Raw genomic sequence first — 18,451 nt, forward strand, 5'->3', positions numbered from 1 at the left:
AACTGCCACCCCAAACGCTGCCAAACACCGCTGAATAGAACTCATGGTCTGTTGGTATGGCTCCCCTATGTGTATTTTGGACTGCACTGCAGCCCCATCTCAGGAGCCACCACTGATTTTGATATTTTCTCTTACGTCCTAGAGGATGCTGGGGACTCAGTAAGGACCATGGGGATAGACGGGCTCCGCAGGAGACATGGGCACTTTAAGAAAGACTTTAGGTATGGGTGTGCACTGGCTCCTCCCTCTATGCCCCTCCTCCAGACCTCAGTTTGATACTGTGCCCAGAGGAGACTGGGTGCATTACAGGAAGCTCTCCTGAGTTTCCTGTCAGAAAGTATTTTAGTTAGGTTATTTATTTTCAGGGAGCCTGCTGGCAACAGAATCCCTGCATCGAGGGACTGAGGAGAGAGAAACAGACCTACTTCTGTGAGTTTCAAGGCTCTGTTTCTTAGGCTACTGGACACCATTAGCTCCAGAGGGATTGGTACGCAGGTCTCACCCTCGCCGTCCGTCCCAGAGCTGCGCCGCCGTTCTCCTCGCAGAGCCGGAAGATAGAAGCCGGGTGAGTATGAGAAGAAAAGAAGACTTCAGAGGCGGCAGAAGACTTCTTGATCTTCACAGAGGTAACGCACAGCAGTAAAGCTGTGCGCCATTGCTCCCATACACCTCACACACGACAGTCACTGTAAGGGTGCAGGGCGCAGGGGGGGCGCCCTGGGCAGCATATAAACCTCTCCTTTGGCAAAAATACATATAACAAGAAAAAAGTGATCTGTTAGTGGTGCACTGGGTTTTTTTTTAAATTTAACTTTTATTTACTGTACTAAAATATGATTGATCTATCTTACTAGATCGAAAACACTATGCGAAATATTAACAACATATATGTGAAAAGATTATGACACTGTGAGACAATACAAAGAAGAATAAATATAAAAAGAAGAATTAAAACAGCCTGGGTGTCTTAACTGTGTCTGTGTATTATATATTTATTGTATCCTTTTATTGGTAATTTTAATACCTGAATGTGTTACTAAGTATGTTCACAAATTTTTTTTTATTTTTGAAACTAACGTTTCTTATCTAAGCTCAGCTGTAGTTCTTGGCAGGCAGCCAGATCACAATATGCAACAATGTTTGCTGCAGCCGTAAGCTGCTATTACTAATAGCATCTAAGTTAGAAGGGAAGCATGTATTGATTATGTTGCACACTGTATCATTCAGTGTACAGCTTGTCTGGTTTAATATAAATGCTATTATCATACAGCAATCATGGGTTGTAATTCAATGCTGACCACTTCTATAATTTAGTATAAGTGCCATTAACACGCAGCAATCCTAGAATATAATTCAATGTTAACCGCTTGCTTGTATTAGCCGTGATGTCTGCGATTAGACAGCCTTTATTTTCACTGATTCTCTCCAGTGACCCGCAGGGTGTCAGTTTATATTAATGCCTTATAGCAGACCTGGAGATATTAGCGCTTTTAATCCCTTGTCTGCTATTCCATCATAAGTACACCTGATTACTATATCCAGAAGTATTTCCCCTTTATTATTATCCCGATCTTACACATATATATTAGCAGATGGTATGACACTATATGCAACACCACTATAAACGTTTTTTTTTTTATATAAGCAGGTAGTGTCACTTCTTAATATGACTACCACTAAGCATTGGTATAAATTCAGGTTTGACTATGCTGAATTGAACCGTGTGATCTATTTTTCAATGCCGTACTATCTGCCTGTGGTACACACTATTTCTGGCTGAGCATTGTTGAAACTGAAATTATAAGTAACACATTCAATTTAAATAAAGCACAGTAGGACTCCAGCCTGGTGTCCTACTGTGCTTTATTTAAATTGAATGTGTTACTTATAATTTCAGTTTCAACAATGCTCAGCCAGAAATAGTGTGTACCACAGGCAGATAGTACGGCATTGAAAAATAGATCACACGGTTCAATTCAGCATAGTCAAACCTGAATTTATACCAATGCTTAGTGGTAGTCATATTAAGAAGTGACACTACCTGCTTATATAAAAAAAAAACGTTTATAGTGGTGTTGCATATAGTGTCATACCATCTGCTAATATATATGTGTAAGATCGGGATAATAATAAAGGGGAAATACTTCTGGATATAGTAATCAGGTGTACTTATGATGGAATAGCAGACAAGGGATTAAAAGCGCTAATATCTCCAGGTCTGCTATAAGGCATTAATATAAACTGACACCCTGCGGGTCACTGGAGAGAATCAGTGAAAATAAAGGCTGTCTAATCGCAGACATCACGGCTAATACAAGCAAGCGGTTAACATTGAATTATATTCTAGGATTGCTGCGTGTTAATGGCACTTATACTAAATTATAGAAGTGGTCAGCATTGAATTACAACCCATGATTGCTGTATGATAATAGCATTTATATTAAACCAGACAAGCTGTACACTGAATGATACAGTGTGCAACATAATCAATACATGCTTCCCTTCTAACTTAGATGCTATTAGTAATAGCAGCTTACGGCTGCAGCAAACATTGTTGCATATTGTGATCTGGCTGCCTGCCAAGAACTACAGCTGAGCTTAGATAAGAAACATTAGTTTCAAAAATAAAAAAATTTTTGTGAACATACTTAGTAACACATTCAGGTATTAAAATTACCAATAAAAGGATACAATAAATATATAATACACAGACACAGTTAAGACACCCAGGCTGTTTTAATTCTTCTTTTTATATTTATTCTTCTTTGTATTGTCTCACAGTGTCATAATCTTTTCACATATATGTTAATATTTCGCATAGTGTTTTCGATCTAGTAAGATAGATCAATCATATTTTAGTACAGTAAATAAAAGTTAAATTTAAAAAAAAAACCCAGTGCACCACTAACAGATCACTTTTTTCTTGTTGTTTGCGTCTATACCATATATGATCTGTGGTCGCACCCCCACTTGAGAACTAAAAATTATGCTTCCATAAAAAAAAGGGGTTTTCTTACATTACCTGTTCAGGTAAGATATTATTTTCCAGTGCAACAGATAATTCCCTTCCCCTACCCCCCTTCTTTTGAATACAAAAATACATATATACATGTAGAGCTGGGCACTGTACATGTATATAAAGAGCCCCCGCCAGTTTTTTAAGATTTTTGAGCGGGACAGAAGCCCGCCGCCGAGGGGGGCGGGGCTTCTCCCTCAGCACTCACCAGCGCCATTTTCTCCACAGCACAGCGCTGAGAGGAAGCTCCCCGGACTCTCCCCTGCTTACTCACGGTGACAGAGGGTTTTCAAGAGGGGGGGGGGCACATAATTGGCGCATATACATATAAAAGGCGCTACTGGGTAAACATTTTATGTTTCTTCCTGGGTCATATAGCGCTGGGGTGTGTGCTGGCATACTCTCTCTCTGTCTCTCCAAAGGGCCTGGTGGGGAAACTGTCTTCAGATAAGAGTTTCCCTGTGTGTGTGGTGTGTCGGTACGCGTGTGTCGACATGTCTGAGGTAGAAGGCTCGCCTAGGGAGGAGGGGGAGCGTATGAATGTGAGGTCTCCGTCGGCAGCGCCGACACCTGACTGGATGGTTATGTGGAATGTTTTAAGTGCTAATGTAAATTTATTGCACAAAAGATTAGACAAAGCTGAAGCTAGGGAACAGTCAGGGAGTCAACCCATGTCTGTCCCTATGTCGCCGGGACCCTCGGGGTCTCAAAAGCGCCCACTATCCCAAATAGGAGACACAGATACCGACACGGATTCTGACTCCAGTGTCGACTACGATGATGCAAAGTTACAGCCAAAAGTGGCTAAATGTATTCGTTATATGATTATTGCAATAAAAGAGGTTTTGCATATCACAGAGGAACCCCCGGTCCCTGACACGAGGGTACACATGTATAAGGGAAAGAAACCTGAGGTAACTTTTCCCTCCTCACATGAGTTGAACGAATTATGTGAAAAAACTTGGGAATCTCCAGACAAAAAACTGTAGATTCCCAAAAGGATTCTTATGGCGTATCCTTTCCTGCCAACGGACAGGATACAGTGGTAATCCTCCCCTAGGGTAGACAAAGCATTGACACGCTTATCAAAAAAGATAGCGATGCCATCCCAAGATACGGCTACCCTCAAGGATCCTGCTGACTGCAAGCAGGAGGTTACCTTGAAGTCCATTTACACACATTCTGGTACCTTACTCAGACCGGCAATTGCGTCGGCCTGGGTTTGTAGCGCTGTAGCAGCATGGACAGATTCCTTATCAGCGGAAATTGAGACCCTAGATAAGGATACCATTTTATTGACCCTAGGGCATATAAAAGATGCTGTCTTATATATGAGAGATGCTCAAAGAGACATTAGTCTACTGGGTTTCAGAATAAACGCTATGTCTATTTCTGCTAGGCGAGTCTTATGGACCCAGCAGTGGACAGGTGATGCCGACTCAAAAAGACATATGGAGGTTTTGCCTTACAAGGGGGAGGAATTGTTTGGGGAAGGTCTCTCGGACCTAGTCTCCACAGCTACGGCAGGTAAATCAAATTTTTTGCCTTATGTTCCCTCACAGCCTAAGAAAGCGCCACATTATCAAATGCAGTCCTTTCGGTCAAATAAAAGCAAAAGAGTACGTGGATCGTCCTTTCTTGCCAGAGGTAAGGGCAGAGGAAAAAAGCTGCACAACGCAGCTAGTTCCCAGGAACAGAAGTCCTCCCCGGCCTCTGCAAAATCCACCGCATGACGCTGGGGCTCCGCTGAGGGAGTCCACCCCAGTGGGGGCACGTCTTCGACTTTTCAGCCACATCTGGGTTCACTCACAGGTGGATCCCTGGGCAATGGAAATTGTTTCTCAGGGATACAAGCTGGAATTCGAAGAGGTGCCTCCTCGCCGGTTTTTCAAATCGGCTCTACCGACTTCTCCCCTAGAAAGGGAGATAGTGCTATTCACAAATTGTGTCTTCAACAAGTGGTGGTCGAGGTTCCCCTGCTTCAAAGAGGGAAGGGATACTACTCAACTCTGTTTGTAGTCCCGAAACTGGACGGTTCGGTCAGACCCATTTTGAATTTAAAATCCCTGAACCTATACTTAAAGCGGTTCAAGTTCAAGATGTAATCGCTCAGAGCGGTCATCGCCAGCCTGGAAGGGGGGGATTTTATGGTATCTCTGGACATAAAGGATGCATACCTTCATGTTTCCGTTTATCCACCTCACCAGGCGTACCTGAGATTTGCGGTGCAGGATTGTCATTACCAATTTCAGATGTTGCCGTTTTGGCTTTCCACGGCCCCGAGGATTTTCACCAAGGTAATGGCGGAAATGATGGTGCTCCTGCGCAAGCAGGGTGTCACAATTATCCCGTACTTGGACGATCTCCTCATAAAAGCGAGATCACGAGAGCAGTTACTGAACAGTGTGTCACTTTCACTGAAGGTGTTACAGCAACACGGCTGGATTCTCAATATCCCGAAGTCGCAGCTGGTTCCTACGACTCGTCTGACCTTCTTGGGCATGATTCTGGACACAGACCAGAAAAGGGTTTTTCTTCCAATAGAAAAAGCTCAGGAACTCATGACTCTAGTCAAGAACCTATTGAAGCCATAACAAGTGTCAGTACATCATTGCACTCAAGTCCTGGGAAAGATGGTGGCAACATACGAAGCCATTCCCTTCGGCAGGTTCCATGCAAGGACTTTCCAATGGGACCTATTGGACAAGTGGTCCGGGTCACATCTACAAATTCATCAGCTGATCACCCTGTTCCCCAGAGCCAGGGTATCTCTCCTGTGGTGGCTGCAGAGTACTCACCTTTTAGAAGGCCGCAGGTTCGGCATTCATGACTGGATCCTGGTGACCATGGACGCGAGCCTCAGAGGGTGGGGAGCAGTCACACAGGGAAGAAACTTCCAAGGACTTTGGACAAGTCAAGAGACTTGTCTTCACATCAACATCCTGGAACTGAGGGCCATATACAACGCCCTACGTCAAGCGGAGAACTTACTTCGCGACCAACCAATTCTGATCCAGTCAGACAACATCACCGCAGTGGCTCATATAAACTGCCAAGGCGACACAAGGAGCAGAGTGGCAATGGCGGAAGCCACCAGGATTCTTCGCTGGGCGGAAAATCATGTAAGCGCACTGTCAGCAGTGTTCATTCCGGGAGTGGACAACTGGGAAGCAGACTTCCTCAGCAGACACGACCTGCATCCAGGAGAGTGGGGACTTCATCAGGAAGTCTTCGCACAGATTGCAAGTCAGTGGGGACTGCCCCAGATAGACATGATGGCGTCCCGCCTCAACAAAAAGCTACAGAGGTATTGCGCCAGATCAAAAGACCCTCAGGCGCCCTAGTGACACCGTGGGTGTTCCAGTCGGTCTATGTGTTTCCTCCTCTTCCTCTCATACCCGAGGTGTTGAGAATAATAAGAAAAAGAGCAGTGAGAACAATTCTCATTGTTCCAGATTGGCCACGAAGGGCCTGGTATCCGGATCTGCTGGAAATACTCACGGGAGATCCGTGGCCTCTTCCTCTGCGACAGGACATGTTGCAACAGGGGCCCTGTCTGTTCCAAGACTTACCGCGGCTGCGTTTGACGGCATGGCGGTTGAACGCCGTATCCTAGCGGAAAAGAGCATTCCGGATGAGGTCATTCCTACTCTGATAAAGGCTAGGAAAGACGTGACAGCGAAACATTATCACCGGATATGGCGAAAATATGTTTCTTGGTATGAGGCCAGGAATGCTCCTACGGAAGAATTCCATCTGGGCCGTTTCCTTCACTTCCTACAGACTGGAGTGAATTTGGACCTAAAATTAAGCTCCATTAAGGTTCAGATTTCGGCCTTATCCATTTTCTTTCAAAAAGAATTGGCTTCTCTCCCAGAAGTACAGACTTTTGTGAAGGGAGTGCTGCATATTCAGCCTCCTTTTATACCTCCGGTGGTGCCTTGGGACCTTAACGTGGTGTTGAGTTTCCTTCAGTCACACTGGTTTGAACCACTTCAAACGGTGGAGTTAAAATATCTCACTTGGAAGGTGGTCATGTTATTAGCCTTGGCTTCGGCTAGGCGAGTGTCGGAATTGGCGGCTTTGTCTCATAAAAGCCCCTATCTGGTTTTCCATATGGATAGGGCAGAATTGCGGACCCGTCCTCAGTTCTTGCCTAAGGTGGTGTCATCTTTTCATATGAACCAACCTATTGTGGTGCCTGTGGCTACGCGAAACTTGGAGGATTCCGAGTCCCTTGATGTAGTCAGGGCTTTGAAAATTTACGTGGCCAGAACGGCTAGAGTCAGAAAAACAGAAGCACTGTTTGTCTTATATGCAGCCAACAAGGTTGGCGCCCCTGCTTCAAAGCAGACTATTGCTCGCTGGATCTGTAACACGATTCAGCAGGCGCATTCTGCGGCTGGATTGCCGTTACCAAAATCGGTCAAGGCCCATTCCACTAGGAAGGTGGGCTCATCTTGGGCGGCTGCCCGAGGGGTCTCGGCACTACAACTGTGCCGAGCTGCTACTTGGTCGGGTTCAAACACCTTTGCAAAGCTCTATAAGTTTGATACCCTGGCTGAGGAGGACCTCCTGTTTGCTCAATCGGTGTTGCAGAGTCATCCGCACTCTCCCGCCCGTTTGGGAGCTTTGGTATAATCCCCATGGTCCTTACGGAGTCCCCAGCATCCTCTAGGACGTAAGAGAAAATACGATTTTAAACCTACCGGTAAATCTTTTTCTCGTAGTCCGCAGAGGATGCTGGGCGCCCGTCCCAAGTGCGGACTACTTCTGCGAGACTTGTATATAGTTTTGCTTACATAAGGGTTATGTTATAGTTTCATCAGTTTTGGACTGATGCTACGTTGTTTTTTCATACTGTTAACTGTTTAATGGATACACAAGTTATACAGTGTGATTGGTGTGGCTGGTATGAATCTTGCCCTTGGATTAACAAAAATTCTTTCCTCGTACTGTCCGTCTCCTCTGGGCACAGTTTCTCTAACTGAGGTCTGGAGGAGGGGCATAGAGGGAGAAGCCAGTGCACACCCATACCTAAAGTCTTTCTTAAAGTGCCCATGTCTCCTGCGGAGCCCATCTATCCCCATGGTCCTTACGGAGTCCCCAGCATCCTTTGCGGACTACGAGAAAAAGATTTACCGGTAGGTTTAAAATCCAATTATCCTTTTGCCCTTTTTTCTCATTTGATATCACATGGTGTTGACATCACAACTTTTATTTGCTCGCTAGAGATACACTAATGTATTTTACTGGGACTGAATGAATTTTACCTATTAAACATACAACAAAGTGTTTTCTCTGTTCACCTGTTTCTTCAGATACTTGGATGTTCTGGAGAGAGCACTTTCAGGAGGGGATGTAGTGCTCATTGAAAATCTTGAGGAGAGTGTGGATCCAGTCCTGGGTCCTTTACTGGGCAGAGAAACTATCAAGAAAGGAAGGTAATGATACTGTAATGGATTTGAAACTGAACTCCCTTTCAATCTGGTTTCCCAGAAGACAAGCAGCGCATTTATAACTTCAGTTCTACCCATGGTGGGCATACTGTAGGAGACTTGGGCATACTGTACATGTGGCCAAATCTAACAGATTAGACCATTTGGATGTTCCTATTGGAACAATTACTGGAGTCAGATGATCACTACACAGTCAGATTGTGTTCATCACTGAATCACATTTTTCTGAAATGTCCAAGTGATTTCTGATCCCAATGTGGATAGAGAATAGAAGCTGTCATTTGATATACATTTGGAATAAAATGGCTAAATTGTTTGCTCGACTCTTTAAACCATTGTCTACTGCCGTATACTTAGTCAGTTAGAATACTAGTATTTGCAGAAAACAATAAACTATGCAAACTATGATAAAAAATATCCTTGTCCCCTAACAAGACATCCCATAAAGTCATCCAAATTGTTCACCCATGCTATCACTACACTACCTCAACTCCACCAAACCCCACCAATAGTGTCCTTTTAGACCTACTGTACTTTGGTTGTTGTGTGGTTTGCTATACAGATGTGTCCTGCATCTTGCCTCATTTCGCCATGCAAAGGAAGATGAGCTGACAGGTCCCGTGCAACACCGTTAGTGACGGTCGTCTTTTTTGAATGAATGTGTCTTATTCACATTGCTGTGCAAATAATACACAAAAGCAGACTCTGCTGGTTAAAATGATATGCAAGATGTATTCTGTATTCTGTGTACGTCTGCAGCTGTATCTGCATACGAAATGCTATCTTACAGGTTTTTCTAGGAAAATACTGTAGTATAGCATTTCGTATGCAGATACAGCTGTGGCCACATACATAATATAGACATGCCACATATGATTTTAATCAGCAAAAGCTGATACATTTAATGGAAAAAAGTTGCATGAAAAGAAGCTCGGTGCTATCAAGTCATGCCATGGCATGGTGCGACTAGAAGGGCTGTTTAACGTGCACGTGTGCTAGATTTCAGTGGACACAGCTGTATGTTCCATACACCTACCAAAGCTTTTTCTTTTTGCTGCATTTACTTTTGGTTTGGGGGGAGGGGGCATCTTTACTTATATAATACTTTTGTTTTTTGATGCATGTCACAACATTTAATATTATTTGCTACTTGTTTTGTGAGATGTATAGTTATTATCATCAAAATTATGATGACTTACCGTAATATCTTTACTCAAGCTATGCTTAGATATTATCTTGAAGCAACAGGTATACTTTTGCTGTATTTGAATTTGCACCTAATTTACGATTTGTGCAACTGAAAATACACTAAAGCAGAGGTTCCCAAACTGTGTGCCGTGGCTCCTTGGGGTGCCTCGGGACACTTGCAGGGGTGCCCTGGGTTGGTGGTCCAGGACCAATTCAAATTATTCATGGTCAATATAATAGGCAAAACCAGTGCTGGTGGCTGCCAGTCATAAAATATGTGGCCAAACAGAAACAAATCTTGTCCCTCACCACACAACTGAAAGTTTGGAAACCACTGCACTAAAGGCAGCATTTTTGTAGGTGTATGTAAAGCCTCACACTTTTGACTGCTAAAGAGCATCCTAATCTAAATCAGTCCTCTGTTGTGATAATTGGACAAACTACCTGCCACCTGATATGATGTGATGAACCTCTCATTTTGCATCTCCCTCTAAGGTCGTGCCATACAGTACTTCCTTTTAAAGGGGTTCTCCAAGGAGTAAAATACCATATCAGACCACATGCACAGAACGTTCTCCCTAATTCATCTACGCACTTCCAGCTGTTAACTTTCCTCTAATTTTTTTGCAATGTTAAGGTGCATACACACTTGCCGAGAAAATGAGCGACGTCGCTCATTTTCACCCTTCCTGTGCGACATTGCTCACTTGTGTGCAAGAGTGTATTCCACCGCTGACCAGCGTTATGCGGCCCCGCAGTCGTTAACAACCCTCGCTGTCAGTCTTGAAGTCAGCTCAATTTGGACTGCCGTCTAGGAGCTGGAGGCAAGACCCGGCCACTGCGTTTTATCACCGAGCGATATAAAATCCATATGGCTCAGTGTGTATATGTGGCTCTCCGGCCACCCCAGCCCGGTAGGGGGGACACTAGGTGACGTCGCTCCTACAGCACGTCACCTATTGTGTACCCACCTTTATTCTATTCCCTTTTATCCTATTTTAAAAAGTATTGTTTGTTATTACTATATAAAATATCCTTTATCTTCTTAAGTTTAATTTGTCCATTTATCAAAGCCAGTTTTCACAGCATTTAGGGCTGATGCCTATTTATCAAAGTCCTTTCCCAATGATGACTACCGTCTTCACTAGGGGACTGCTGCGGTATAGATACTGTGAGGAAACCACGCTTCGCTGGGACGGTGGTTACCCTCTATGGGATTCAATTCACTTGGTCAGATCAGAATATTGTATAAAAAATAAGTCTCTATTATGACAGCACAACACCATAAGATAGTCACATGTTACAGGGTAATTGGTAGCACATATTCTCGGGCAGCCTCTTGCAGTCAGCCTCCATACAGTAAGCAGCGATAGCAATAATCTGTATGCTTACCACTACCGCTTGATAGACGGTCCTGTTTCCCCCAGCATGGGATACTGGCTCACACTGACCCTGTCCTGGTAGGGTTGCCTCTGGTGGCACAGCGATGCCCACCTCAGAGGGTTTCCTGCTGATGTCTGATTCACAGGATCCACCACAATAGAATCACCTCCATTGGGACCTGCTCTCCTTATATACCTGACTGGCAGATCCCCTCTGGTGCCAAACAGTCTACTCAGGTGGTTTTGGTCAGGATATCCCAAGGTTATTTCAGCCAGTATAGTGCTGTGGAGACCCATTGTACAACCTTTGGGAGTTCTAACCTAATTACCTCTTAGATTACCTGATGACCTAGATAAATAACTTGGGCTGGCAGCTAGCTATTTTACCAGTCACTCATTCATTGTTCTGATTACCTATCACACCTCACACAATGGACTCACATACTGTATGTGATACACATGGTAATGAGCTAGCACAGCTGCCTGGCTCTCCTCCTGTCACACACTATGGCTTCTGCTGCTCTGCTATAGTCACACAGTATGGCAATGGTCTTTATATCTCCAATCAGGGGTGCCGATTTTTCTTTTTGCTGGTGGGTGCCGGATTGCTGGATGATGTAATCAAGTTACGCGTGACGTAATTACGTCACGCCATGGCCACACACGCAAGAGACCAGGAGGCTGATTGTGAGCTGGGGGTGGAGCCACGGGCCGAGTCATTTCCGGCCCGCGGCTCCACCCCCAGCTCTCAGTCAGCCTCCTGGTCTCTTTCATATTCAGTGGCTGGCGGGAGAGTCGGCTGGGGGAAGCTGCAGTGCCGTGCCCGGGGCTCCACTGAGACTATGCTGCGCTCACCACTGCTGGTGGCTCATGTGGTGTAGGCATACACTACATGAGCCGGCAGTGGGAGTGAGCACAGCATAGTCTCAGCGGAGCCTCAGGCACGGCACTTCAGGTTCCCTCAGCCGACATTCAATGAGCCGCCTGCGGGGTGAGCGCAGGTGGTGACTGTAAGGAGCTGCATAGGGCCAACTCCGTGGGTGCTCGGGCCCGGGAGCACCCACGGAATCAGCGCCTATGTCTCCAATACATACCCTATTGCAGGTAATAGCAAGGACAATACATACCTAATAATATGAAATAACAGTATACACGATACACCTATGCTCTGGTGTATATACATAGACTGGGCCAAGGATTAAAAAGTACATTATACTGTGAGAAATGAGTGATGAATAAAAAGGTTCTCAGTCCAAGTCCATCTAGTTTCGTCACAGATACTGTCACTGTCTTACCACGACGATGTCAGCTCGGTTCCTATATACAGAATGCATTTTTTATTTTTTTTACATATTTTGCCTTTTTTGTATTTTAAAACACTTTCTTTTTTCTTTTTTCTATTGAACCTGGAACTGCATCCAGGCTTCCAGTTTCAATGCGCATGCGGGATCTTGAAAGCTGGCTCATGCATTCTCTGATAGACTACTGACTGGCGTTGCGTGTGTTAAGACAACTCTTATGGCTGTCAGCCAGTGTCGCTGGGCATCACTTTTGATAAATAGCCGCAAAGAAGATAAATAGACCTTTTAGTATTTTATCATTTTATCTGACATTAGAAATGTGATTGATCCATTAGTAGAGTGTTATTTGTGTAAGGAGTCAGTATATATGTTACTAATAGACATTTTAAATAATATTTTTCTGCATCTGGTGTTTTCAGCTGCTATCGATATCAGAAAGTGGCACTGCAGTTGTCAAGCCTTTTGCAGAGTTCTACCAGGTTCTTAAGAGAGAGAGGCAAGATTCCGCAGATGTTGTTGTAAGAAAGATAAGAATAATTAGATGAATGTATCTGTAAAGATCGACTATTAGGATCATATTACAGTATAGCAGTAATAATGCAAGTGGGTGTAGTCCCCTAGAGATAATATGAAAATGTCTGAAAAGAAAAAGAATGTGGGAAAGGGAGAGACAGGGAAAGAGAAAGAGTGGAAGGTGAGGGAAGAGAAAGGAAAAAAAAAAACCTACAACGCTGGGCACAATAGCTAGCAATACTAGTTAATTAATAAATAAATCTAATTCATGTTACGATTTAAAGTGTACAGTGTACCTTATTCCTAATTAGATGGGTTTAGGAACTGTATCAGTTCTTGACCCTACTTTTATGGAAACAAACTACTGTATTTGCCAAAATAAGATAACTAACTTGCCTCTTTGAAATTAAGCAGCTTGAGATGGTCTATACAGCTGCTTATATATTTTACAACATTCTCCTCTTAAACTTTATTTAAGTAATTTATCTTTATGTGATGACATTGCTCTACATCCTGATTTTTATACTATTCTTAATAAAAGTTGTATTTTAAATTAATAATCTAGTCATAAGTATGCCCCAGATGTAGTTCCTTTTTCTCTTCTCTTGATATGTCGCAACAAGGTGTTTGTCAGAGTGTTAATATGTGCCCTCTCTCCAGGCTTGGCACCGCTGTGATGTGGTGAACATATCAGATTTATCTTTTAAGTTAAGGTTTTCAACACCTCACCAGACAGACTAGCAATGTGTTGAAAGATTCCTGAACAGCTGATTAACAGAAAAGGAAAAATGGTCCGCAAAAGTCATTTAGCGCTTCTCATTAGGGAACAGAGCAGCTAATATAATGACATTTATTCACCAACTTGTCAACAAAATTACCTCCATCTGATGAATAATGTAATTGACTTTGCTAATTATGGGCGAAATTAGATGTATTCTTGGATGATTCATGTATGAAAAGTTTCCTTTATGGGATGCTTCATTCCTGTCTACATAGTTTGCAGCTGTAAAACCTATGATAGCCATATTTGAACACAGGAAATTTATACGAGGACTGTTATACAGAGGTGTGGTGTACTGCCATAATATCGACACAAGACTGTTGATGTGGTTGACAGGGTTTAAAAGTGGTAGTTGTCATGTTCCCTGAATATTAAGTTTGGGAAACACTGGTCTATAGTATAGACTGTAAGGGTAAGTCTCAGTGGCGTAACTAGAAATTTTTCTCCCCCAAGCCAAAAAATCCTTCGGCGCCCCCCCCCCCCATACACCCCGTAATTGGCACTAGCAAAGGTAGAAAAAAGCGCGCGCCACAGGCGCGCGCTGGCAAAAAGGGGTGTGGCTTTGTCGAAATGGGCGTGGCTTTGCGTGGAGGGCGTGGCATTGCAGGAAAAGACTACCTTATACCCCAGTTTTGCAACCTGCACGCCCAGACGTTGGCCACCACAGGAAAGAAAAATAATCCTGATTCATGCCCCTTACATTATTTGTAATTTTTCCTCCTTATAGTAATGCCCAGTATACATTATTCCACATACTGCAATGGCCCTTAGACATTATTCCACACACAATCAGTGATCGCGCTGAGCCCAAAAAAAAGTGGGTCCCAGGGACCCTTCACTTTTAAAAATTGGGGTCCTACCGGTCTTTTTCTGGGTCCCATCGGAATGAAGGTTCTTATTCATTTTAATCTTGTTTGGACACTACAAAAGTGTTGCAAGATGGGGGGGATGGGGTGACAATGCTGCTGGGCTGTGTAGCATGCAGGACACCCTCTACCAGAGCTGTAACTAGACATTTTGGTGCCCTTAGGCAGAAAGTGAATTGGCGTTAGACCACTCAGACCGTAAAGAACAGGTAGTGCGCGCCGTAGGCGCGCCGCAAAATTTTAGGGGCGTGGCTTCATAGGGAAGGGGCGTGACCACATAATAGTGTCAATTCACATTACACCACACAGTAGTGGCGCTTATACACATTGCACCAGGTAGAACCTCCTATGCACACTGATCCAGGTAGATCACGTCATACACTTTGCTCCAGGTACAGCACGTCATACACTTTGCACCAGGTGCAGCACGTCATACACTTTGCACCAGGTACAGCACGTCATACACTTTGCACCAGGTACAGCACGTCATACACTTTGCACCAGGTACAGCACGTCATACACTTTGCACCAGGTACAGCACGTCATACACTTTGCACCAGGTAGAGCACGTTATCATACACATTGCATCAGGTAGAGCATGTTATCATACACATTGCCGCTAGGTAGAGCAAGTTATCATACACATTGCCGCTAGGTAGAGCAAGTTATCATACACATTGCGTCAGGTAGAACACGTTATTATACACAATGCGCCTGGTAGAGCACGTTATTATACACAATGCGCCTGGTAGAACACGTTATTATACACAATGCGCCTGGTAGAGCACGTTATAATACACATTGCACTAGGTAGAACACGTTATTATACACAATGCGCCTGGTAGAGCACGTTATTATACACATTGCACTAGGTAGAGCACGTTATCATACACATTGCGCCTGGTAGAGCACGTTATTATACACATTGCACCAGGTAGAGCACGTTATCATACACATTGCGCCAGGTAGAACACGTTATCGTACACATTGCGCCAGGTAGAACACGTTATCATACACATTGCGCCAGGTAGAACACGTTATCATACACATTGCGCCAGGTAGAGCACGTTATCATACACATTGCGCCAGGTAGAACACGTTATTATACACATTGCGCAAGGTAGAACACGTTATTATACACAATGCGCCTGGTAGAGCACGTTATTATACACAATGCGCCTGGTAGAGCACTGAGGCACATTGCAGTAACCACTCACTTATCACTTCCAGTTGCACGAAGGGGCCGTTTGACACAAGTGGCTCCGCCCCCAGCAGCAACTCACTGACACTCACCATTTTTTCTGACAGCACAGTGCAGTGAGTGCACTGGCACAAGTAGCCAGCCTGCGCCTGTAGTAGCCGCAGCCTGGAGGAGCTCTATGTGAAATCGCAAGCAGAGGCTGTTCTCTGGCAAGAAGGAGCTCGTCCAATCGCTTCCCCTGACGGGCTGGCCACTGCTAAATATACCGATAATCAGTTCCAACTGTGTCAAAGTAGTGGAGCCCCAGGTGCAATGGGAAAGTCAGTGTCACTGCACAGTTGTACTGATTACTGGTATATTTAGCAGTGGCCAGCCCGTCAGGGGAAGCGATCGGAGGAGCTCCTTCTTGCCAGCCTCTGCTTGCGATTTCACAGATAGCTCCTTCATGCTGCGGCGCCGGCTGGCTACTTGTGCCAGTGCACTCACTGCACTGTGCTGTCAGAAAAATGGTGTCAGTGAGGCCCTGACACTCTGAGCGGCCTCACATTGCACACACGGAGCTTGCAGCCCCCGGACATCCCGCATCTGCACCAGCTACTCCAGGTGAAGCGGGGCGATGCAGCACTGTCTACTGCTTACCTACAGCGGGAGCTGTGCAGCCCGGCCGGCTCCTGCTGGAAGGTAGTTGTCGGGTCTCGGTGGGGCGTTGAGCGGGTCCCGGGTAGGTGGGTGGCGGCGGGCAGATCCGGAGCTGTACTCCCAGTCGCAGAGGAGGGTGCTGGCGGCAGAGCGGCAGTGGAGCCGGATGAGCGGGGCCAGTCTGTCAGCCCTGCAGCACAGATTCATGTGCTGGCGGGGAGCAGGATTCAAAGCGGAAGATGCTGCAGGCTGTGATTGGATGGAGACTACAGGAGGTGATTGGCCGAGGAAACAGCCAGTCACCTCCTGCATTCCGCTGACAGGCTTAACACATGCAAACACATATTCAGATGAGCGCGTCCTGTGGGACCCGCTCATCTTCTAAATGTGAGTCCCGGGCGGCTGTTTCTGGGTAAAATACGCGCCATAGCGCGTTTTTGCGATCACTGACAATAATGCACATGACACAATATGCACACACCGTAATGCCCCCTACACATTATGCCACACACCGTAATGCCCCCGACACATTATGCCACACACCGTAATGCCCCCGACACATTATGCCACACACCGTAATGCCTGTGACACATTATGACAGGAATCGCAATGCCCGTTATACATTATGCTACACACTGCAATGCCCCTGATACATTATAGCACATACAATGTCTGTGACACAGTATGACACACACCACAATGATCCTGAGACATTATACCACATACCACAATGCCCGTGACATAGTATACAACACACCGTAATGCCAGATACATTATGACACACACTGCAATGTCCGTGATACATTATGCCACACACCGTAATGCCCATTACACATTAAGTTCTACAGTAAGGCTTCCAATTACTTTTAAATTACCTGCTCGTTGCCAGGGGTTTCATGCTCTTGGTTCCATGCACGGTGCCAGGATGTCATGCTCGTTGCCAGGGGTTTCATGCACTGGGTGTCATGCTCGTTGCTAGGGGGTAGTGCTTGTTGCTAGGGCCGTGCTCCCAGTGCCACATATGCTCCCAGTGCCAGATATTCCCCCACAGTGCCAGGTATATGCACCCAGTGCCAGATATTCCCCCACAGTGCCAGGTATATGCACCCAGTGCCAGATATTCCCCCACAGTGCCTGCTTCCCCCCCCAGTGCCAGGTATATGCCCCCCCAGTCCCGGGTATATGCCCCCAGTGCCAGGTATATGCCCCCCCAGTGCCAGGTATATTCCCCCAGTGCCAGGTATATGCCCCCCCAGTGCCAGGTATATGCCCCCAGTGCCAGGTATATGCCCGCCCAGTGCCAGATATTCTCCCACAGTGCCAGATATTCCCCCCCAGTGCCAGGTATATGCCCCCAGTGCCAGGTATATGCCCCCAGTGCCATGTATATGCCCCCCGTGCCAGGTACATGCCCCCCCAGTGCCAGTTATATGCCCCCAGTGCCAGGTATATGCCCCCAGTGCCAGATATCCCCCCCAGTGCCTGCTTCCCCCCAGTGCCAGGTATATGCCCCCAGTGCCGGGTATATGCCCCCAGTGCCGGGTATATGCCCCCCCAGTGCCAGGTATATGCCCCCAGTGCCGGGTATATGCCCCCCCAGTGCCGAGTATATGCCCCCAGTGCCAGGTACATGCCCCCAGTGCCAGATATTTCCCCCCCAGTGCCTGCTTCCCCCCCAGTGCCAGGTATATGCCTCCAGTGCCGGGTATATGCCCCCCCAGTGCCAGGTATATGCCCCCCCAGTGCCGGGTATATGCCCCCAGTGCCAGATACATGCCCCCAGTGCCGGGTATATGCCCCCCCAGTGCCAGGTATATGCCCCCAGTGCCAGGTACATGCCCTCAGTGCCGGGTATATGCCCCCCCAGTGCCAGGTATATGTCCCCAGTGCCAGATCTGCCCCCCCAGTGCCAGGTATATGTCCCCAGTGCCGGGTATATGCCCCAGTGCCTGCTCCTCCGGCCCCCCCCTATGTGTTGGAGGGACACGAGCGCATCGCGCGTCTCTCCTGTGTCCCTCCTGGCTCTCCCCCGGCTGGTCTAATAAAGGAAGTGCCGTTCGTGAGCCAATCAGAGCTCACGAACGGCACTTGCTTCCTTAGACCGG

At 46.0% G+C, this 18,451-nt stretch overlaps 1 protein-coding gene across 7 annotated transcripts in view; it reads left to right on the plus strand.

The window, feature by feature from the left end:
- Positions 1 to 18,451, plus strand: part of DNAH9 (dynein axonemal heavy chain 9) — a 1,014,643-nt gene that overhangs the window by 767,792 nt on the left and 228,400 nt on the right. For 5 of the 7 annotated variants that reach the window (XM_063960955.1, XM_063960957.1, XM_063960956.1 and 2 more), the window contains 2 exons: positions 8,338 to 8,460; positions 12,766 to 12,864. In XM_063960955.1, coding sequence (XP_063817025.1) covers positions 8,338 to 8,460; positions 12,766 to 12,864 — 222 coding nt within the window. The remainder of the gene's footprint in view (positions 1 to 8,337; positions 8,461 to 12,765; positions 12,865 to 18,451) is intronic. The other 2 variants (XM_063960958.1, XM_063960959.1) reach the window with 1 other exon arrangement.

This window comes from Pseudophryne corroboree, chromosome 3 (assembly GCF_028390025.1).
Source record: "Pseudophryne corroboree isolate aPseCor3 chromosome 3, aPseCor3.hap2, whole genome shotgun sequence".
NCBI lineage: Eukaryota > Metazoa > Chordata > Amphibia > Anura > Myobatrachidae > Pseudophryne > Pseudophryne corroboree.